Here is a 25,724-nt window from a genome sequence, read left to right as displayed (position 1 = left end):
TCACCACTTTGAGTATATTCAACAGATGAATCCTAACAGACGTCGCATTTTTAAAGCACCAGTAAAATGAAATTGGAACCATAAACAGGTCATTCTGCAACCGATACTAAATTGTTCATTTGGTCAGATCTTCAGGATTCAGGAAACTTAACACACATCATTCAAGACCTAATTTGTTACGCTGTGCCAAATTTCGTGCTTAAATCGACTCAAAAAGTGATTCTATGCATATTCTCAAACGGAACCATGTGTCTGTCTCGTTTCCTTTTCCTCTTACAAACAAAGACATAATACCCTGTACCAGAAAAAAGAATTGGGTCCAAGAACCTCAAAACCTGGGGGCTACCAGAAAAAATTGACCAATATTTATAATTTATAGTGAAGAGATGTACTACCTAATAAGAACTCGACGTACTAAATTACAGTCAATTTGGTCGAAAAATATGATCAGAACCCCCAAAATACCAAAAATTTGGGGGTACCCTTATATGGGGACCCCTGGACCTATATTTATAATTTTTAGTGGAGTAATTTGGTACCAAAAAAACATTTCAAAGAATTCAGTTATAAAACGAGCCAAAACGCCTTTATTTATAATTTTTGCTCTCAAAGTACCAAATTTCAGCGAATTCAGTTAAAAACGCGCTCAAGAACCTCAAAATACCGAAAATTTGGGTGTAGGCTTATATGGGGGCTATCCGAAAAAATTGACCTTTATTTATAATTTTTGTTAGGGAGATTTGTTACCCAATAAGAACACAAAGTACTAAATTTCAGCGAATTCGGTCGAAAAATGCGATCAAAATCCCCAAAATACCGAAAATTGGGGGTAATCTTATATGGGGGCTATCCGAAAAAATTGACCTTTATTTATAATTTTTGGTAGAGAGATTTGCTACCCAATAAGAACTCAAAGTACCAAATTTCAGCGAATTCAGTTAAAAAACGCGCTCAAGAACCTCAAAATACCGAACAATTGGGGGTACCCTTATATGGAAGCTATGCTTAAACGTGGACCGATTTTCTACAATTTCGATAGGGTTCGTCCTTGGGCCAATTAAGTGACCTGTGCCAAATTTCATCCAAATCGGATCATAAATGCGACCTGTACTTTGTTAACAAAAATAATGGACAGACGGACGGACAGACGGACATGTATAAATCGACTCAGAAAGTGATTCTATGCATATTCTCAAAAGGAACCATGGGTCTATCTCGATTATTTTTGCCTGTTACAAACATATGCACAAAGACATAATACCCTGTACCACAGTGTGGTGAAGGGTATAAATAGGTGTTAGATGAAGAATGGAACTGGTCTTAGAACCGAATAATTTTTCGGAATAGTTTTTTTGGAAGCAATTCTTTCCGGATCGGACCAAAATAAATGGATGGATATACTATCAAAAATAAATATAGAAAACTTTGAAGTTATAAGGAAGACATACAGGTCATATAGAAGACCTAAGAACGAGAAATAAGATTATTTTAAACAAGACTTTAATATCTATTTAGACAACCTAAAATTCGTATAAAATAGATCTAAGAATGTTATAAGAAATCCAATGATTTTATAGCAGCATTAAAGGTCCAAAGAAGCTGTAAATATTTTATAGAATCTCTAACGATCTGATCTGAAGAGTGCATATAAGATGTAAATATCTCTTCTAGAAGGACTAAAGGTCTTATAGAAGACCTAACCTACTTGTCGTATATATATAGACCAATTGGTCTATATAGAGACCACAGGTTTTTATAGACACCACAGGTCTATATAGAGACCACAGGTCGTTCTACATTGGTCAATTTAGAGACCACAGGTCTATATAGAGACTACAGATCTTTATAGAGACCAATTGGTCTATATAGAGACCGTAGATCTTTATAGAGACCAATTGGTCTATATAGAGGCTACAGGCCTTTATGGAGACCAATTGGTCTTTATGTACCCATAGGGTCCTAGGAATGTTATATAAGACTAGGGATCTAATAGAAGACAAAGGGTCTTAAAGAAGACCAAGGATCTTATAGAAGATCTATTGTAGTATAAAATGCCATATAAAAGTAAAAAAGTCTAATAGAGGGTCACAGGGTTTTATAGAAGACCTGCAGGTCTTGTTGCCTTATAGAAAGTCCATATGCCTTACGGAAAACCAATAAGTTTTGTAGACGATATTCAGATCTTAAAGACGATCAGAGGTCTCATAGGCAAATTTTTCAAAATAGATATAAGATTCTTATAGATACAGTAAGGTATAAGTCCACACTTGTTTGTAACCCTTCAGATTTTACTGTCCATGTGTTATGTATACAACCTTTCGTAGAAAACTAAATTAAAATAAAATAAAATTTAAACTAAAAATATTATATAAATTATTATTTTTTATTATACTTTTATATACAGGGTGATTTGCGGCAGTCTTTAAACAAAACTTTTACTATTTCCATTAGTTTTGGATTTATTTTTCTTCAAGAGTTTTATTTTAACAAAAAAAAATTATATATATAAACATTTTGTTTTATTTTTTTGTGTGTAAATAATTTAGATTTAATTTTCAACGTTTTTTGTTTTTGTTTTTTTTATAAAATTTAATTCTCAAATCAAAAAGGAACGCACGTACAAACACTGAAACTACTGAGAGATAGAATTCGGATAGAGGTAGTCTTGTTTTTATATTATATATAAATGTATATTTATAGAGATTTATATATAAATAAAAATATTTTTTATATATATAGGGAGACAATATATAGGTTTTTGTTATTTATATTTAAAAGGGGGTTGAGGACGGTTTGGGAGGAAGTTTGTTTAAAAAAGGGCTCAAGGGAGGTTGGTATAATCTGTGGGATAAGTGTTGTATTTCTTTTTTACAATTATTTTTATATTTATAGTGGTTAAAGTGAATTTTTGAGGGTGGGGGAGGAATTGTGTCTCTTTTGTACATTTTGTTTTTATTGCTTTTTTTTTCAAAAATTGTCATTGTTTGAAAATTTGTGTCAAAAGGTGCGAGCGATAGATTGTCATTTGAATTTTTTTCTTTTCAAGAGAGAATAAACAAATAGTTGTGATGATCACTGCAAAATGAGTGAATTTTTTGAGTGGTTTTGTTTTCATTTTTTTATTAAGCATTTGAAGTTTAGTTTTTGCTTTTTTCGTGTTTCAACTTGAATGATAAGACGCTTGAAAGCAATGTGAGCGTTATAGTGCTTTCTAAAAATGGCAAAATATGAAAGATTTGGTGTTAGTTATTTTTTGATTTTGTTAAGCAGATTTTGTTTCATGCTTTTAGTTTTTTGTTTCATTATAGTTTTGTCATTGAAAAGAGCTTGAAATTATAGTTGTTTTTGTTTTGTTTTTTTTAGAAATTTGAAACTTTAAAGTTGTTATGTATGAAGAAATATAAATTATTGAAGTTGCCTAGAGCTGAATATAATATCTTACACTTGAAAAAAATGTTTATTAAATAAACAAAGAAGACATAGTGGTATCATAGGAAACATAAAAATACTATACAAGTTTTATTTAAAGGTTTTTACAGTTATTATAGAATATTTGAATATTTTTAGAAGACTTGAAGTTTTTATAGAGGATTTGACCATTTTATAGAAGACTTGAAATTCTTATAATAGAAATTAAGTTGTTATATAAGATCTTAGTTTGAACAAAAAAATTAGGTGCTGTCATTAAAGAAGCTACATCAGCTCTAACAATTTCATAGATAACCTTCATGTTTTATAGAAAATCGGTGGGAGTATAGAAGATCTAATAAATGACTCTTAGACTTAGATATCTTACAAAAGACCGACTACTCCCGCAAACTTTTTAAGGAACACGATCTGCGAATCTGCATTTGGAATGTGCACACATTGTTACAGATACAGATAACGTACTGAGTATCTGAAAGGAGCATTTGCAAAGCTTCAAATAGTGGGGGTGTAGAAGACACTCCAGAACCAATAAAAGATGATGGTATAGAGTGTAAAAAATAGCCACAATAATATTTGGATAGCAATCAATCGGCTGAAGAATAATAAATCATGGGCTACAAACCAAACTATTCAAGACCTGTGGTCAGTTGCTAGTCAGGAGGACAATTTGGGTAGAGGAATACATATCCAATGATTGGAATTTTAGAATCGTGTCCCGTGCCCAAAAATGGGACTGTCCCATGGAAAACACGTCGACACATTCCATCTATTCGTCGACTATAAAACTGAATTCAAAGCCATGTCTGCGTTCGGCATTCCTGCGAAATTAATACAGTTATGGAGGATGTCTTTAACTGTCACAAGGTCAGCAGTTATAGTTGAAAAGGACCTATCGGAGCCATTTAATACCGAACGAGGGTTCAAACGAGGTGACAGCCTATCGTGTGACCTTTTTAGTAACCTGCTGGAAAAGGTCATACGAACAGAAATTACACTCTGTTACTCGCCTACGCCGATGGCATCGACATAATTGGTCGAACATTGAGAGCGCTAACAGTCACCTTTGAAGAAATTGAAACGGCGCACAAGGTCGACACGCTAGGATATCTTTTCTAAGCTCGACTAATGGAACAAATGTTCTGCCTCGATCCACCTAACTAAATGAATATTTAAATGTATCTACGTATTCCGATATTGTTCAGTATTACTATTACCGCATTAGATGCGAAAATATCACGTTGATCGCTCTTATTTTAGGTGAAGTTTTCGGTCCTAGTCAGAATATATTTAGGATATGAAATGAACTGATAACTATATTTTTATCCAGTCGCTGCAGAGGTAATAAATTTTACACTTCGAATGTGATCTGATCAACTAATGGCTGTTTTGAGAATTCGCTAAATATGGACAGATTATTTAGAGGATCCAAAGACTTTTGTGTGTAGAATTGAATTGATTTTTTTTAGTACTTTCACTCAGTTAAAAACATGGCCCAGAAAAATTACTAGTGTATGAAATAGGATCTATTGACCTTTAATTTAATACCATTTTTATTGATGGTAGAAGACGTATATGAGAGAAATACTAAACTATGTTTAGGGATCTATATATTTTAGTATCGTTTAGTATTACTATTATCACACTGGATGGTGCAAAAACTGCGAAATATCGTCCAGATTCGAAATATAGATCCGCAGTTAGATAATGCTCAGTGATAGTTCTGTATGTGGGTATCTTATGGACGTACCCATCCGACTATACTACTCGGCTCACTGGTTTCTTCTTCAGTTTGACCATGTTAGGAGGGAGGTACTAATTGGATGGGGACTAATATTCCCCAACCTTCAAACATGATTTAAATCAATGTTTGGACACCAATAACTCTCAATTCCCATAAATCAGAGTAGTGTACGATATATTTATTATATTCAGTTCTCATTGAATTAATTATATTTTATTTGAAATATTTTATATTTTTTTTTAACATTTTTCAATATAAATTGAGGAAACGAACTTTAAAGTTTCACGTTGTATAGAATTGTATGTAGCATTTCATTCAAAATAGGTTAATCACCCTGCATATAATTTTTTAATATTGTTATGATTTGTTTCATTTATTTTTTTTATAAATTTATAAACATTTAACAAGCAATTATTTATATTTTTTTGTATATAAATTTTCCAATTCGTCTTGCAAAAGAAAACTTAAAATGAAAAAAAAATTAAGGCAAATGATAAGGGTAACACTAAAAGCTTTTGTTCTTTTAATAAAAATGATGGTTAATTATTTTGTATGTTTTTTTTAATTTCTTTAACTTTTCTTTTGGAAAGGAATAAAAAGCACAAACAAGTTTTTGTTTTTAATATTGAATTGAAAATAAGCTCTTTTCTTTGTATAATATTTTTTGGTTTTACTAATTTAAAAAAAATGGAACAAGAATTTTAAAAACGCATTGGTATTGGGTTTTTTGGTCTTTGTTGTTATCTGAACAAAATGTGTGAGAGAGAGGGAGAGCTTTTATGAAACTGAATATGAATAACAATTTGGCATGGTTGATATGGTTAGAGCGAGAGAGGATAATTTGGGAATACAGGGAAAATTATGGGATTATTTTTTTTTTTGAAATGTGTGATTTATGTGGTGGTGTTGGGTGATCAACAAAGCCATAGACAAAAAAATTGAAAGTGTATATTTTGGCGTGTATGTGTCTGTGTTTTTGGTTGGGAAGGAAATTGTGAGTGTATGTGTGTGTGGGTGTGTGGGAGGTGTTTATGTGTCGGTGTGTGTTAGTGAGGGGATAGTGCAACATCACTATGGAAACATCATGAACTCACCATCATGTAGCGGATCTATTGTGTGAATCATAAGCTGCAATAGGCCATGACGAAATTTTGCACCAGTCTGTGTAGTACTTGCATTTCCACCACTGCTATTACCTGTAGTGCCAGCACCACTACTGGAACCGGGCGGTCCCGAGCGTGTTTCCGATGCAGCTCTCGATGTCATCGAACCACCAGGCTGTGTGGCCATTGATGTTTCCGAAGAATTGGCGGCATTGCCCTTTTTAAGAGGGGAGAGATACAGTGGGATGAAGAAAAAACGTTTGGAGACGAGAGCGAGAGAGAGAAAGAAAAAGAAAGAACAAGAGAAAGGTAAAAAACAAGAAAGAGGGGAGAAACAAAAAAAAACATCATGATTGTAAAAAAATATGAACATGATTATTAACAGCCGTGTGATGAATATGTTATGTGTCGCACGCACACGTTGATATATTATTAATACACAGACACACATATATACATACATACATACACACAAACAATATATATGAACATGGAAATTAAAAAATGATAAAAATAAATTATACATAAGTGTTATCAGTAGTGATGAGAGAAAGAGAGAGATTGAGAGAGAGAAAGAGGAGTAGACACAGAGATAGACAGCGAAAACAAGAAAGAAGAAAATTGAGGCAAAAAAGAAGAGAAAAGTAAGAGATTATGTTATTAAATATTTAGTTACTTGGCTTAGTATTAATAAGAAAATAAAAGAACTAAAAATGTAACCAGAAAATATATCCTACTTTTGTTCTTATTAAATTAAGAGAAAAATAAAATATAATCGGATAGAACAATGAAAATTGTGTATATTTTAGGGTATATTTTTAATATTCAGTTGTCTGACATATCGAAATCTTTGACGCTGTGTTAAAACAAAATTTTTCGTTGACATTGACATTATACATTATATATTTTTTTAAATTTATTTGATATATATATTTGGAATAGGCTGTAATTTTTTAAAGAAACCCTTTTTTTTACATTTTATGCTGTGATGCAGGGTATTATGTCTTTGTGCATATGTATGTAACATGCAAACCGAAATGAGATATAACCATAGTTCCTTTTGAGAATATGCATAGAATCACTTTCTGAGTCGATTTATGCATGTCTGTCCGTCTGTTGATGTTAAATTGTAAACAAAGTACAGGTCGAATTTATAATCCGATTTTAATAAGATTTGGTGCAGCTCATTTATTGGACTTCAGGACGAACCCTATTGAAATTGGTGAAAATCGGTTCAGATTTAGATATAGCTCCCATATATATTTTCGTTCGATTTTATGTAAATGATGTACCAAAGCCCCTACATTTCTTTCGATTTGCAGGAAAATTGGCATAGCATAAAAAAAATAAGACGAGAATGATTTGTGCTGAGTTTTGGGAATTCAGAGGAATTCGGATGAATTTTATCTGGAACGGGATACATGATTCTTTTTTTTAAATCATTCGAAAAACATATTAAAATAATTATTCCTTATCTGGTGGGATTCGAATTTGGGACTCATCCCAGTGGTTGGGGACATTGCTTATTTAGTGTTGTCTGTGTGGCGCTATTTCCTGGCATTCATTGTACTATCCTCTTGTGTTAATGCAAATTAGGGGTTTTAGAATATCAGAGGACTTCGGAAGCATCCACCTGGAGTGGGATGCACGATTCTTTTGAAAAACATTCGAAACCGACATTTAAATAGCCTTTCCTCCACTGGGTGGATTTGAATCCGGGATTCATCGGTTAGAAGTCTTACTATCTATTTATTACGCAACCCCCAAATTACCGATCTAATATTTTTATTTTTTTATTCCTATATATTATTTTATGCATTTTAATTAATATTTTATTAATTTAAGTTTTTTCCAGAACTTGAGTTCGTAATATTATCCTACACAGCTATGTTCTCAGGGTATTATAGCTTTGTGTGACCCCAAGAGTTTGTAACGCCACGTAATATTGGTCCCAGACCCAACTTTTGGTATACTATTGACTACCTGAGTCCATCTAGACATGTGACTCCGTTCATCCCTCTGTCCATTATATTTTGTAAACACGATACAGGCCACAGTTATGTTCCAATCGTCACGAAAATGCATGTAGGACGGGTTCTGGCCAAGGAAGACCCGCACTATTTTTGGAGTTAATATTTAGGGGATGCTGTTGACCAAAAGCTATATTTTTGTCTGTTTTATAGTCACTCTAGACGCCACAATTATAATTCGAACATCACAAATTTTCCATGAGGAACCATGAGGACCAATCAATTCGGATGACTGTCATATTTATAAAGGGTTCAAAGGAACCAAAATTTGTTTGTGTAAAATTACCAAATTTAAATCTTAATTTAAAGATGCCGCAGAGGAGCTGTTGACTTCTAATCGGTTAAGAGAGTGAAAATATCGCGAAATATTACACAGGCTCGGAATATAGATCCGCAGAAACTTTGAGTTCACTCACAAGAGGTCGCAAATATTCCGTCGATGACTTTGAAAGTTTGCGTGAAGTTCCGCTTATGTTCAAAGACGAAATCTGTATTTCTCGGCGAAGATCTGTGCTATTTAGCGTATGAAATAGACGTAATTTTTATTTTTGTTTGTTATTCTTTTACAAAGATTTATACAAAATGGCATATATCGGTCTATGTTTTGACATAGCCCAAGCCTTGAATGGTAAAAACAAATATCTTCTCAGAAAATGCAGATACATATTTGTTGATGGTTTTAACATCATCATCCAAGTAATATGGCTATATGTAGGTAATGCAGGGCTTCACATTATAAATTTTATAAAATATTTGTTAGTTTATTTTACTAAGTTGTTAGATATTTAAAAATTATATTTTTGCAGTATATGAACCATGGACAAATTTTGAGATTTAATTATTTTTAATGTTGTTATTATTAGTATCTACGGTTCTTGTTTTATTACACACAATTTTCATTGTTCTTATATTAAACAAAATATATAATACCTAACATTTAATTACATAACACAAAATCACATCCTATAGTGCCAATTATATTTGAAAATATATTAAACAAAAAGTAAAACAAATAAAATTATAACAATAATTCAAATAAAAATATAATTATTTGCTTTGAAAGCTTTGCAATTTTTTTGTTGTAGTTGTTGATTGTTGTTGTTTTTTGTAGTTTTCGGTGAGTGAGAACAAATAAAGCATTACATATTTTTGTAAGTTTTTTTATTTAAAAAATGTTTAGGTTTTTGGGAAACTTTTGTTTTTGAGGTTTGGTGGATTAGAAAATAAAAAAAAAATAAATAAATTTATTGTAGTTTTTTTTGAAGTGGTTGCAAAAATTTATTTGTAATTATGCCAAAAAGAGGAAACTAGCAACAAAAAACTGTTTTTTTGTTTCAGGTGAAACTTTACCACAAGAAGTTACCAAATACGATAGGAAGCATTGAAGGTGGAACTAATTGTAGCATAGTGGCTAGAGTGTGTGGAGTGGTGTGGCAACAGAATTAAAGCCTCAATGCAACATACATATAATTTTTTGCACTTTTTTGTCATATTGGACCACCATAGTTTATAATAAAAATTAAAAATAAAATGGGACGCCAGGTAGTTAGAAATAGAAATCAAGTAAAACCAAAAATAAAACAAAAAATCCATTTAAAACACACACACACATTTATCCAGAAACCAAACATTGGCAAGGGGATGGTGTATGAAACTGATAAAAAAAAATTTCCAACAACCAAAAACACATCAAAAAGCTTTGAAGTAGAAACTTAAAGAAATTTGTATTAGTTTTTTTCTCAGTTTTTTTTCACACAAGGTTAAAGAAAATAAATAAAAATTGTTATATACGAAATACGTAGAGTTAAAGAGAGAAAAAATTTGTTTTCATAAAAAATAATATTTTTGTTTCTGGTTAATAGAAAAAAAGTATTTCATTTCTTTTTTGTTAAATATATAGAAGCGCAGTGGGAAGTTTTTGTTGTATTTTTTAGTTATTATTATTTTAATTTTTTTACTCTTAAGATAATTCATTTCATCCATTTAACGTGTGTTTTTTTCTTTATTTTCAAAGTATTTTGTTTTTTTTCAAAGGGATTTGAAAATTTCTAAAACAGAGGAACACAGAAATAAACAAAAAAATTAGGTAACGGAACGGAAAAAGGAAATTTGAAAATAAAATATAAAAAACTAAAAAATAACTATACAAGCTCTAGTGAAAATTATATAGTTAGCGAGCGAGCGTACGAACTGTTTGCCGTCAAGCTTTTTTTAGTTTCTTATTATTTTGTTTTTGTATTGAGTCTGTAAAAAAGAGAATTATATTAAAGCATTAAAAATAGACTTGAAAGTTTCTGTTGTTGTTTTTTTATGGAAAATCAAAAAAACTTAATTAGACATTGAATGAGAATGCAATGGAATCTTTCATAGGTGGATACTATATTCAATAAGAAATATAGTTTATATATTGAAAGGATAAGATATATGGAAGAGTTCCTGCAGGTTTTTATTCCACCATCAATAAAAGATTCTATTGTGAGTTTGTTTTTTGTTGTTGTATAGCAAAAATGCACCGGAATTATAAACAAGCTTTATATAAATATATATTGTTTATTTATTTATGTATATGATTTTAATATATGGCAGCACAATTAGATATTTTTTAAAATATTAACAACAAAATTTTAAATATATTTTTTCGAAATAAAAGGAATGTGTTTAATTATTATTTTATGTTTTTGTAAATGGATGAAGAATAGCAAGCGAAGAATGAATGATTCTTTTTTTGAATTTTTGATGTGATAACAAAAATGTAATGTTTTATGAAAACTTATTTAAAATAATAATTGTTTTTGAGGTGTTATATTCAAGGGCGAAAATCAATAAAAATAATTACAAACATTTAAAAATGTATATATGTATAAAAGTAAGTATTTAAAAAATAGATATTATATATTAATGTGTAATTTAATGGAACTATGAGAACAAACGACTACAAAGAGTTTTTAGATATTTTTCTGAATTTTCGATTAGAGTAACTAATTTCGATTGTTCGGCCTAATTCCAAAGGAAACTGCTCAATAAGCACTTTGAAAAAAATGTAAAAAGTTTGAATATCTCAGATTACAAACAATATTTTGCGGGCTTAACATGTAAAGGTCATGTCCACATTTTAAAATTTTACAGGAGAGCCAAAAACAGCCAGCAACATGCGAATATTTGGATTGGAGCCCTTACTCATCACAACAAAGTAAGAACAAAAAAAATATATATTTTTTTTAAATTGATGTTGTTTTTGTTGTAGTAGCCCTATTGCCTTTACACAATGAGCTGAGGTGACAGACGTTGGCCGAGAAAGACTCGGCTTGTTACGGATCGTAGACCCCTCTGTCGTGGGAACAATTACATCGACGTATTTTTACTTATTGAACATGTCTGCATCAAAATTTAAATTTTCTAGAAAAAGTGGAAGAAGAGCGGATTTGTGTAACCGGTTCATTCAAAATCAGAGAATAATAGAATATCAAATTTGAAATAATTTTCAAAAATAATGTTAAATAGCTTTGAATTGAAATCATACACAACGATGTTGAGTAGGTATTATAAATTTCTGTGGCCTAAGAGTTTGTAAGGACATGAAATATGGGTCTTAGACAACCGTATCGCGACTAGCTGAGACGATCTGGCTGTGGTTGTCTGTTCATTTGTCCCTTATAATTTCTAAACAAACTACAGGCCGCAATTCTGGACCGATCGTCAGGAATGTTTGCATGTAGGTTCGGACTTTACTTTTGTGAGAAAAATTACAAAAACTGCATTCTATGGATTCGATTAGATCAGATCAATTAATATTGAGGGGATTAAATGGGACCACAAATCGACAGATATATACCCTCAGACTATGGTTGGTGGAGGTCTTTGAAATTAACCACAGTTTTTATTATTCGCTTTTTATAACGTATATGTTTGTCTCAAATACGATATCAGTCCTATCTTTGTGCTTGTTCTAGGCTGGGTTAGGATAATAGATTGTGCAAAGTTTGGTTCCAATCGGGCATTCCATTCGCCTAACATTGAATTTATAAATATTAGAATTTATAACCCTTTGTGGGGGAGGTTTCAGAAGGAGTGTATCATTGGATCCCATTATCGAACTTGATATAGGCTTGGTAAATATGATAGGTTGTGAAGTTTTTGGTTCAAATCGAAAATTCCGTTCACCTATTATTGAATTTATAATTATTAAACATTTTGACCATTTGTGCGGAAGTACCTGAAGAAGTGGTTCAATGCGTTCCATCTTCGGACTTGATCTAGGCTTGGTAAAGATAATAGATTTTGTAAAGTTTGGTTCAAATCGGACATTCCATTCGCCTGACATTGGATTTATAAATATTGCAAATTATTACCATTTGCGGTTGAGGTACCAGGAGAAGTGGACCAATGGAACCAATTTTCGAACTTGATATAGGCTTGGATATATATAAAGTTTGACAATGTTCACCATTTTGTAGGGGAAGTACCGAAAGGAGTGGGCCGATATTACCGATTTTCGAACTTAAACTATGTTTGGAAGAAATATTACGGTGTGCAAAGTTTAGATGAACTTGGTTACCCTTCGCGCACCGGCCAGGCAGACGCACGAACATTTGTAAATCGTCTCCAAATTATCTGAAATGGATTTGGTCTAAAGAAACATGGGGTCTACAACAAATTTTTGCCAATATTTCCGATGAGACACATTTTTGCACATTTTATGTACCCTCATTAGCCATAAGGCTGATGATATAATGAACAAAATTTTAAACGGCGAAAGGAAGCTCAAAAACATTCCTTGAACACGTTCACAGATATAGGTGTCAACACTGAATATTCAAAGTGCCAACTGCAGGTTGGCCAACATCTCGTAGATTTATTTGCAGTTTCGTATATGTGGTTCATCTAATTTATTTTTCCTTCACCATATAAATTGGTCATTCAGTCCTGTGGAATTTTGATCACAATAAAATTCCACATATATTTAGCCATGTATTTCTAGGATGTTTGTTGTAAAAAATAGGTCTATATTCCAAAATATGAGTAGGTCTATATTTCAAAATATTTGGTATCCGTAACTAATCGCTATTTCGGACACTTTTTTATTTTTTTTCAACCAAATATTGCCGCCTAATATTATATTTTGGGTTCTCATTGGGTGCCACATTTTTGTACAAAAAAAAAAAAAAAAAATTATAAACATGGGTGAAAGCTTAGGTACGTTTTTCAACCAACTGGACTGTATTTTAGTATTCCCATTGGGTAGGAAAACATCATATAAAAATGTTGAAAATGAATAATAGTTGTTGTTCCACTTTTTTGAGTAACTCCCATTTAATGGCACGTCCCATCATTCGGTATTTTGGGCACCAAATTGTATTTTGTATTGTCGGTATTTTGTATTGTCATTGGTTAATAAATCTCTATGGAAAAATTATAAATATGGACCTAAGTTTCGGGTAGACCTCAGATAACTGTACTCTTCAATATACTGTATTTTGTTTTCGCAGATAATAGTTGTAATTCATTTTTATTTAGATTTATTTTATATCAATTAATCATTTACAAACCAGTTGTGGCATTGTGGCATTATATATTCTTTAGGCCCTAATGCATTGCAGTTTTGAAAAATTATTCATTGGTTCACATGTTTATTTTATTGTTAGATATATTTTAATTTGTTATTGTATTTGTCTCAAAATACCATTAACATTCTTCGAATTTCAAAAATAATTTCCTATGTTTTTTGTTTGTTTGTATATAAAGATATTTGCATGTAGTAAATTACACTCCACATAACTATCAATAGGTTGTGTCCCTTAAATCTAATTAAAAAGTTGTTGACGATAGTTATTTTCCCCAAAATAGATTTATACATTTCTACATATTGTCAAACAAATGTACAATGACGAGACGGGGCAAAAAGGGATGCCAAAAAGGAAAAAAGCAAGCAAACAAAAATATAGGATACACAAACCTAAGCACTGGTGAATGAAAAGCAAGAAAAATAAAATTAATGGCAGTGGGCAATTTTATTGAATGCCATAAATTACAACAATTCAACAAGGAATGCAGCAAGCAACAATATTTCAGAAAGGGCATATATTTTGGTTTAATAAAAAAAATTAAATAGTTCAAGAGAAAAATGCAAAATTCTATTGAAATTGGAAAGAATTAAAAATACAGAATTTTTGAAATAAAAATTAATAAAACTAAATTGAGTTGTGGTTGTTTATCGAAATATCGGAAATATTTTATAATAAATAAAATATGAAAATTAACAATGATCCCGAGCTCAAAAAAAAAAAATCTTATTATTTGGTAGTAAAACTAATTTAAGGGGAACCCCCATTCGAATCTACTCTAATTCTAGAATGTCACTACAAAATTTCAAGTGAAAATCTCAAAAACTCTTGAAGATATAGCCGATTTATTGTGTCAGCATCAGGTGACGGCTGAAGGGCTTCTCAAACTTTAAACGCGTTTTTCTCCAAACATTGGTTTTGCGAATGACGGGCACGATAACTCAAAAACTAATAACCCAATCGGTTCCAAATTTTTGCACGTTTCTCTGTGAGTGTATAGCTATCGTAAGAACAAGGATAAAGCCAATCTGTGAAGATCTTCTTTATTTTTATACCCTACACAACTATGTTTTCAGGGTATTATAGCTTTGTGCAGACCCGCGAAATATTGGTCCTAGACCCACCTTTAAGTATACCGATCGTCATATCTCGACTAGCGGAGTCGATCTAGACATGTGTGTCTCCGTCCGCCCGTCTGTCCATTATAGTTTGTAAACATGATACAGGCCACAGTTATGGACCAATCTTCACGACATTTTGCATGGAGGATGGATTCTGGCCAATGAAGATCCCTATTGTTTTTGATAAAGATCGGTTAATATTTAGGGGATGGAATTGACCAAAAACAGTATTTTTTCTGATTTTCTGGTCGCTCCAGAGGCCGCAATTATGGCCCGAACCGAATTTTCACATAGAGAAGGGGGTCGGGCCAAAGAATAAGCATGCCTGTTTTTATAAAGATCGCTCAATATTTAGCGGGTCAAATGGAGCCTGATTTTTGTGTGAAAAATTACAAAATATGTATTCTATGTCGTATAGACCTGAAGGACATAGACCCGAGAAGTTGATAGTATATCCAAGAGGAGTGGTTGACCTTTAAATTGGTACCAATCATATTGTCGTATGTACTCGGATGCGGGAGTTACACCTAAATATTTACAGGTGCTTACGTATTTATATATTATTTAGTAACCTATTACCACACTTTAGGGTGGATATATAGCCTGATCGCTTTGAAATTTTCCATGAGGTTCCAGTTATGGTCAAGGACAACGCCTAAAATTTTAGGTGATGATCAGATAATAATTATTCGGATGAAGTGGACCGAAAACTTAATTATTTGTACTTTTCGAGTCGAAAGCCGAACATCACAACACAACCTACGGTGAAGGGAATCTGGAAAAGTAATTAGAGGGGCTGTACTGATTATTGGTAATATTTTCCGACCTCTAGCCAGTCAAAAGTGTGCAAAAAAAGTGCAAAATGCCCAATCTCAGAATATAGAACAGAAAGTTAGATTTTCATGGAAGTTGTGTAGGGTATCATATGGTCGGCCCCGTCCGACTATACTGCTCCGCTCACTGGTTTAACTTGATTTTGGTCAAAAATCGGCGATTTGCCAAAAATATTTTTTCATAGGTCCGCCATTATAATTTCGGAATTTTTGGATTCCGATGTTCCAGTGAGGAGTTATCGTACCCGCCATCAAAAATAAGGACTTTTCTTTAATTACAAAAAACAACAACAAAACAATTTTGTAAATATTTTTTTTTACATTTTCAAATATATTATGCAAAGTTACAAACCTTAACAAGCCTTTTACATTTTCAAAAATTAAAATCGTGAAATTTTGGGGGGGGGGGGGGGGGGGGGGGTGCCCTTAAATTAACATCTTCCGAGCACTTCCACTTTGCTTGAAGACATTGTTTTATTTTTTAACTATGCCTTTATCTATTCTTCGATATATTTACCGTGGACCCTTGTCCGGTATGCTTAAAATCTTCATCGAATTTTCCAACCTGAGTATCTGTCAATTTATATTTATTTTTCTCAAAGGAAAAATGAGAACTTCGTCCTCATATAAAAGTCCCGATTTTTGGTACTTTCAATATACAACTATTCATTTCGTCCTACCTAATGGGTGGTCCTAATATTACATTCATCATATTCCATTATGCACCTCAGTGAATATTACATTCATCTTATCCCATGTGACTAAAAGAAACATCCTAGTTTCAATACTTGTTAACTTTTTACAGAATTTAAATATTTCGATTAGATTATTTTCTACATTTCAACATCTGACAAAATGTTCACACTCGTGAATTCCCATATAATATATATGTATATACATTTAGGTATGTGTAACCGTGTTGAAATTGTTTGAAAACTATTTGAAAACCAATATGTCACAGATTGTCACAATTTGTAACATTCGCTGTAAATGTGAACTTAAATCATCTATGAAAACCACAAGTAAAATGCATTGCCTTCTTCCTCCCCGCTAAACACTCACCTACACATACCCATAAAATTTTCGTTGTGTATCATTAGTTAAAATGCCGAATAGTGTAAGTACCATTTTTTTATGAATTGTTTGATGAAAAATTATAATGGAAGGGGATTTATTTTTGAAAAAATATATATTTAATTAAATTCTAAGTTTTTTTGGAAAATATTAAAATTAAAAAAATGAATAACAATTAGTAATAGAAATTTTTGAGAGAAACCTCCTGATACACCCATCACTTTGACATCAAAGAAATAATTATTCAATGTTACAAAAAACTATCTGAGCAAATTAGTTTGATTGATTTGATACGTCACTTGTGAGTGATTGTAATTGTAATAGTTTAAGTTGTTTAAAAATGAATAAAATTTAATTAATATTTTGCCCTACGAGCTATACATATATGTACGTAACCTATAATTGTCATAAAAATAGTAAAACTTAAACAAGATTGTATAAGAATGTAAACGATAATATAAAATATGATTTTAGCCGCATTTACAACCGAAGGGGCTGTAATTTGACATTTCGAATATTTGTCGCGGAATTTTTTTCAATATTTGATTATAGTCTTTATGAAAAGTCCCGTGATATTTTATATATTTTGACTAATTTACCAGCATTTCGTCCAGCTTCTAGATAGTGTAAAAGAGCTTTGTGAAAAACGTTCGACATAGGTTCATAACATAGTCTCTATGTCCCACCGAATTGAATATAATTTGACATTCCAGGTTCTTGGAGGGCGAAAAACATATTTGCAGAAATTTTCGATATAGTGTATAATGACAATGTTTTGACATAAAAACCCCATATGAAGGCTCCTCTCCCTCCTGTGTAAAGGGATATATGTCCATGCTTTCGTATAACTGCACAAAACTTCCTACCTATAATTACTAAAACTGATCCACTTTTTAATGTTAATACCAATTGAACGGTACCTCAAAATATCAGTATTTTGGGAGCTGTAATTTAGCATTACGTAGAAAATCTCCCTACCAAAAATTTTTCAATATGAATTAAATTATTCGGTATATTTAATTTAATATTTTAGGTTATCACTGTGTGTTAAATCTTAATCTTAAATCAAATGTCGGAAAAACCCACCTACAGCTTTCGAAATATTATCTATTTTACTGCGAGTACCAGAAAGCTTTCTAATTTTGAAATTGTCGTTGGTTATAGACATATATCCTCAGCCTATAGCAATGGACCTAATGTAGTATACACATATATTATTTTGGAGATCAACAGCCCTATCCGCTCAGAGGCGTTTAAAGCCATGTCTATGTTCGGCATTACTGCAAAATTAATACGACTATGCAGGATAATTTTAACTGGCACAAGGTCAGCAGTTAAAGTCGGAAAAGACCTGTCAGGGCCATGTCAATACCGAGCCTATCGTGTGACCTATTTAGCATCTTATTGGAAAAGGTCATACGAGAGGCAAAGGTGAACAGAAATGACACTCTGTACTCCAAACAGCATATGTTACTCGCCTACGCCGATGACATCGACATTATGGATCAAACATTTCGAGCGATAATAGCCACCATTGAAAAATTGGGAATGAGTCTGCGCTGATACTACCCGTGCTGTTATATGGATCTTAAGCATGAGTACTTGGGTATGCAGATGAGACAGCTCTTGGAGTGTTCCAGAGAAATTTGTTCCGAATGATCTACAGGCCGATCTGCATCGACGGTAAATTTTGGCGTCGAGCCTACTGATGGGAAGGCCACGAATTCTATGGAAAGATCAAGTGTAGGATGGTTCTACCGTTGAGGTGAATGTCAGAACATGCCCGATAGACTCCTCCGATTCCTACGATGTGGGAACCCTGAAATTTAACCGACTTTGAGTCAGTCGTAACAGCTTCTCTAATTAATATCGGCTAAATTACCATTTTCTACAAAAATGGCCTGCTTAGCAAGCTTATTAATAGTCAAATGAAGCTGTGTTCAATACTACGAATAGTTATGACGTCTGCATTTGAGATTGTCATAACTAAGAAATTACTTCGAAATTATACATCTCTACTCCATGACTTTTATTGAAACGCTTTATATATTTAATTATATATTTAACGACAAATTAATTTACTCCCCCAAACCCAAATGGCATACATCGCGTTGTCCTTCGAAAGCCTATTAACGAATAATGACCTTCATTGACGTTTGTTGTTGTTTTTTTTTCATCCTTCGCAAGCTGAACGATTAGTCATTGTAATAATGTATATAATTTTCATTCAGTACGATTAAATTACAAATTAATGGTCTTTGCAACTAATTTTCTCCTTTATTTTTATTGATGTTAAACTAGCAAAAAAAAAACTAAAACTAAAGGAAATATATATATATATATATATACACACACACACTCAATCGCACTCCTGCAAAGACACACGCACATACGAGGAGACACGTTCAATTGTAAGGAGGTCACGCATGCACGTTTACCACTTCAACTAGGAATTGTTTCCATTTGTTTTGTGTAAATAATGTATGTGTGTGTATGCATGTGCTACTGTGTGTTTGGAATGGTCGTGTGTGTGTCTGTGTCAGAATTCATAGCAACGTTTTCAATTAAATATTGAAACAGATGGTTCCTAGTTTGGCTCGTTTTGGTGGTACGTTGATGCATTTCTATGGGGTTTTGAAATAAACATGAAATTGTTGTTGGCTGTTCGAGTCATACACAACGAATAGAGTGTTCTAAATAATGCAGGCGCCCACGTAGGCAAGTGTATACACATATGTATATAGCACACACACACTATATCATAAAGAGATATCAAAATGTCCTATGACCATATATATATATATAGGAAACACAATGGTCGCTTATACTTACATGACCAAAACAACAATTTGAATTAGAGCAAAAGTTTTCCACCAAAAGAAAAAAAAAATAAAAAGCTATGGATGGCATTTTATTTTCAAAAATAAAATTTGAAAAAAAACAACATAAATGTTTATGAAAAAGTGCACATAGCTAGAACAATGCATACAAATGAATGCCTGCCTGCACATAATATTTTTGTGACATTTAAAATAGCTTGACATCATAACCTTCAAAATCTAAGAACAATACCACAAAGACCGCAATACAAAACATAATTTTGTTTTACCAACACTCGCGCACATGGAAATACATAAAGCGCCACCAACACGTATATGTACTTCGGTAAATAGAGGGAGATATGATGAGGGTATAATATCAAGCTTTAATATTATCTTTATAATAAAATAAAAAATATATTCGGTAGTAGGGGTTAATATATGGACTGAAGCGTTGATCACAAACTATATATGCCTTGAGGGTGTTAAATTAGGTTTTCGAAGTGTTACAGGCCGAAATTAGTTTATTATTTATTTGTAACCTTAACTTAAAACATTGTTTTTAAAAGAAATTATTTATATTGGCTTCAATTTCATTTTTCAGGTTCTCATGGGGTGTAAAATGTTCCTATTAAACATGAACAATATTGGTTCAATTTTTAGGGAATCCTCCATATAACGCTATACTTGTAACTTTGTATATAATCACTCGAAGACTTAAAGGATAAGAACATGAATTGACATAATTTTGTTGTCGTGTGACATGTTTAACATCCTGCCGGAAAAGGTCATACGAGATACAAATGTGAACAGAAATGGCACTCTGTACACCAAACATTATATGCTACTCGCCTACGCCGACGACATCGACATAATGGGTCGAACATTACGAGAGGTAACAACCACCTTTGAACGAATTGAGAAGGAGTCCGCAAACAAAACAAAATTAATAACATCAGCTTTGAAATCCGGAGATAATAGTGTTGACTAAGAGATGCTACTATGGTCCGAGTAAGCAATTCAAAAGCAAGACCACCTCTCGCCAGACCAAACTCACACTCTACAAGGCGCTGATATTACCCGTGCTGTCTATGGATCTTGTAGTGTTTGAGAGAAAAATTCTCCGGAAGATCTATGGGCTGATTTGCGTCGACGGTGAACATCGCCGTTGAATGAACCATGATATATATAACCATATAAGCATCTATTTTTAAAGAAAATTTAGAATCATTATATGCTAGGGTTTTTAATGAATATTTTTGGAGGGCTTTTATGAGCCAATTTTTTTTAATGATCGAGGATATTTACAGACATTTTGAAGGGTCGATGATTTTTGCAGAATTTTCTTTAAGGGGCTTAAGATATTTACAGTTTTTGTGAAGGCCAATCATCTTTTTTACTATTTTTTGGAGGACATTTATATGCATGGATTTTTTTAACATTCTGTTGAGGATGAATATAAGCCTCTGTGTTTTAAATAATATTTTTTAAAGTACCAATATAAGCGTGGATTATACAAAAAATGTTTACAGATTTTTTTGAAATTTTACTCTTTCGCTCAGTCTTATAATATTTTTTTTTAATGCTAAACCGATTTTTAATAGCTTTTTCCGTTAAATCTGTTACTAACATTCAGTCAAGATAGTTAAAAACTACCAAATTCGAATTTTCATTCAATCCTATTAAAAAATCATCTTTACAGTGTAAAGTTGAAATTTTTTTATGTAAAGTTTACATGTGATCAGAACCTCGTAATACCATATTTTTTTATTTACATCATAAATGTTGCATACTTCCAGGCGACAAGCCATTATTAATTTGTATACACTCATAAAAGTCAAATAAAACTCATGTTTAAATTCTTAAAAATTCACAGTTCGCAAGAAAATGTTATTAAAGTACATACTACTATATTTCACTTTGCCGGTACTCAAAACGTTTACACTTCATTGCTTTATGGTTCACCTTTATTTTTGCCCTTGCCTTGGTTATGTGGGAATCCCTTTAGTTATTTTATTAGCGTGTGTGTGTATGTGAGTGTTGCATACATTTGTTTGTAACAAGGTATGAATGTTATACTCTCCACCTCAGTCATCATTTTATTATGTAAAACACACACAAGTGAGTTTTTAATTATGATATAAAAATAATAATTAATCATTAATAACGTAAACATCAATTGGGGAATAATAATTAATAATTATGCATGGAAAAGGAAAAGATTCAGTCATTGAAGAGGGCGAGCGACAGACTGACAGGCAAACCAAACTCATTAACTTGGTAGTTAACGACGACGACGACCATGATGATGGGGAGAAAATGTGTGGACCAATTTCGGAAAAAAACAAAGACAATTAAAATGAGAAACTGAAATAAAAATGAATACATTTTTGATATACAATACAATTAGGTGGGTGGAGGTGATTTGCGGTTGCTATCAATTAATAAGATAACAAATAGGAAAAAAATGATTTTAAGGTTCCTTTGAATGTTTGTTAGTTTCGATTTATATAAGGAAATTTTATTTTGCGTCAATTTTCTTGGTTAAAAAGTGATAAATGAGGGGTAGCCATATTTCAAAATAACTACAGAATTGGGTTAATAAAAAAATTTGCCTATTCAGTAATTAAGTCATACGGCCTGTTTTTAAAAATATTAAAAGATATTCGCCAGGTTCGACATTTGTATATCATACCTCTGGTATTTTAATTTTTTCTGTGTGTATTTTTGTCTGCAATCGATCAAATTTTTTTATTATTAACTCGAATTTAATTGTTTCGTAATGTTGTTAGTTTTATATGTATATATAAAACAAATACCAAACATTTGAGTTTCATTTCTTATAAAATAAACACCACCCCTTGCACCCGCACACACTTCACATTTTAAGCTAAGCAGACAATGAACTTTGTTTTTCGCGTTCATTTCAACGGCCTTGACATGCAATCGTCCTTTAATGAATTTTTATAATCCATACAGTTCAATGTTGTTGTTGTTGCTGTCATTGTCATTCACTCATTGGCATTTACATACAGACAACCAACTGTATTGGGCGTAGACAAACATGTCTTACAAATTATTTATTATTTTAACCTTGTTTCAAAGTGCTTAGTAGCAGTTGTTTTTGTTGTTGCTGCTGCTTCTGTTGTAGTAGTGTTCGCCTACTTCAGTCAAAACAACAAAATTCCCCCACAGTAAACTTAAAACACAAACAGAAAATTGATGTTTGTGACATTGTCCCTTTGTATATAGCTTAAAATACAATTACACATATCGACAACGTGTAGTTGTATTGTAATCTATGGAAAAATATATATCGATTGTCTATTATCCTTAATTACCATATATTCACAACAACTACAAATACAAATGGGAAACTATCGACTATGATTAAGTGGCAATGGCATTGGCAGAACTCAGTGCCACTGCCACTCTTGTCAATTACCACAAACTGCAAAACCTACACAACCTAGCCATTCAGCTGTCAACACCCATACCAAGGTGAAGATGTTGACGATGACGACGACAACTACCAAATAAGAAAGTGTAAAAGAGATAGCATGTTTTTAAATTTAAAATGTTTTTAAATTTTTAAATTTAAAAAGGAGAATTATGTTATGTTTTGAATATTATTTAATAAATAATTAAAACAAATGGAGAAAAAACTGTATTAAATTTTGTATATAAAAAAGAGAAAATGCCGTTAAGGTTCGGTAGCGTTATCATAAAAAGTGGACCGATATTGAAAAAATGTGCTACCGAATGAGAACTCAAAATATCACATTACATATAATTTGGTGAAAAACGTGCCCTTGCGAGGGCGTTTCGGAAATCTCAAAAATATTTTTATTTTCCAATATAATCTCCTGAAACTTCAATACACTTAGTCCAACGTTTTTCTAGCAATTCAATCTCTTGATTAAAATAGTTTTCCTCAAGGTACTTCAACTGTAGTTGCATCTTCGAATTTGTACACTTTATTTACAATAGTATTCTGAATTTATTGTTTTACCCTTTTGGAGTATAGTGGTGTGTCCATGTCTCACTAAGGGCTATGAAACGAAGCTCAAAACCTATTCTATTTCGCTTAAAACGATCCAAACAATCTTGAGAAATGTTCATTCTTATGAGTTTTTGATCGAATGTTAACAAATGCGGTACCCATCTTGCAGAACGGTTTTCATCTTTAGTTCTTCAATCAACGTTAAATGTACTCGGTCATTTGAGATTCCCATAATATGCACTTTTACCGCATCGTACATTTTGGCTACAATTTCTGTTATTGTTGCTGTTTTTGGACGTCCACTACGTGGTTCATCTTTAATGCTTGTACGACCACGTTTAAATTCAGCAACCCAATCTTTTTTACTGTTGCATATGACAGCAAGCCTTTCTAATTTGTCCATTGTAAAAAAAGTTGCGATGCGTCTTTTTCTATATGAAGGAGTTGCCAGATAATAATAATAAACATGTTCTTTAAATTGCGTTTCACCAAATTTTACAGTGTACGATGTTGTAACTATGACGTCTCAGTATGTCATAATGAGACATTGCCATGACAAAATGATTTTATTTTTGAGTGGTCCAAAATTTGTGAATCTAATTCCTCAAATATAGACTTTTTGCCTCAGAAATCTATAGTGCAATGTTAGATAAGTAGGGTATCAGGATAGAATAACTAAAGAAAAAACAACACTTTTCATGAAAGCTCACTTCCCACCGAATGTCCAAATGTCCTTCAAATTCAATATGACCATATTGGTATAAAAAGTTATTAGCAAATTGATTTAAAAAAAAACCAAGGACACAATTCTTTTTGTCCGAAACTAACAGCAATCATTACAAAATACGCCAATTGCTGTCGAATACCAACAATCAGCTGTCAGAAAAATATACAGTTCGTTAAACAATATAAGTGAACCTAATTATAAATATGTTTTTTTCTATTGAAATATATAAAAAAATTATATTTTATGACTTCTATATTTATCGCCTAAAACTATGCAACACTTTTTGTTGTTAATTTATTCCGATGGCTCGTTAAAAGAATTTACAATAAATTTTCATTCAACAAAGTATAATAAATGTACGCCACAACTACAGCTGTAGATAATAGCCAAGCAAAAATTGTTTTCAAACTACAAAAATAAAAATATGCAAACTGGAATTTTTATGAAATAATAAAGCCAAAAAACCCTGTGAATTGCAAATTTTTCAGAATTAGGCATAAGTTATGTTGTGAAATTAGTGCAAACCTCAGGCACACCTACCTTCTAGAACTTTAACTGACGGACCATATAAATTTCTGCTTAACTTCCAAAAACAAAAAAGTTTGTTTTTGATGTTCGGTTAATATTTGTTGTAGTTAGTTTGGTTGTTATCCCTTTAGTTTTTTTTTCTACGTGGGATGGAGCATAACTTTTGCCAGCAAATGTTGCCAATGTGTTAGAATTGCCAAATATTCCTATACTCTTACATACCACCACACACACACCCAAACTTTTTAATGAACCTAATTTTTATAATAGGACAAAAACAACAGAAAATGCTAACAAATATTAAAAATCAGCACAACATGAAATGCATACTTTCATTCTCAGGGACAGGACAATAACCAAAGCTGTAATCTATCCATTCATTATAAAGAATGGGGTTACTGAGATTCTATGGTTTGTTGTTGTTGTTTTTGTATTTAAATAGAAATTCGACCAGTGAAACGAAAATGGTAACATTCAGCAAAAAATATTAAATTACTGTTGATGTTGTTCTACATGATTTCAAAAGTTTGTTGTTCTATAAGTAGTATTGTTGTTCTTGTTGTTATTTTTATATATTAATGCTGATGTTGAAGGGCTTATTGTTGTAATGTTCAGTGTTGTTCATTTTAAAAAATTTGTATGAAAAATGACTGCTTATCATTGTTATTTAATTTGCTTGCGTCCCCATTCTCCCTCTTCTATGTTTTTTTTTTCAAAGCGTATTTGTGTTGAGTTTTTTATGATACTTCTTCTGT

At 32.0% G+C, this 25,724-nt stretch overlaps 1 protein-coding gene across 1 annotated transcript in view; it reads right to left on the bottom strand.

The window, feature by feature from the left end:
* The window catches only part of LOC133326083 (sodium/potassium/calcium exchanger Nckx30C), a 151,073-nt gene that overhangs the window by 91,186 nt on the left and 34,163 nt on the right, over window positions 1-25,724 (bottom strand). The window contains exon 3 of the mRNA XM_061534759.1: window positions 6,265-6,490. Within this exon, the coding sequence (XP_061390743.1) occupies window positions 6,265-6,490 (226 nt within the window). The remainder of the gene's footprint in view (window positions 1-6,264; window positions 6,491-25,724) is intronic.

This window comes from Musca vetustissima, unplaced genomic scaffold (assembly GCF_032173495.1).
Source record: "Musca vetustissima isolate MV318-11 ecotype Yass unplaced genomic scaffold, APGP_CSIRO_Mvet_v1 utg12302, whole genome shotgun sequence".
In the NCBI taxonomy this organism is placed as follows: Eukaryota; Metazoa; Arthropoda; class Insecta; order Diptera; family Muscidae; genus Musca; species Musca vetustissima.
Note: the sequence above shows the minus strand (reverse complement) of the source record. Positions and strands in the feature narration are given on the sequence as shown.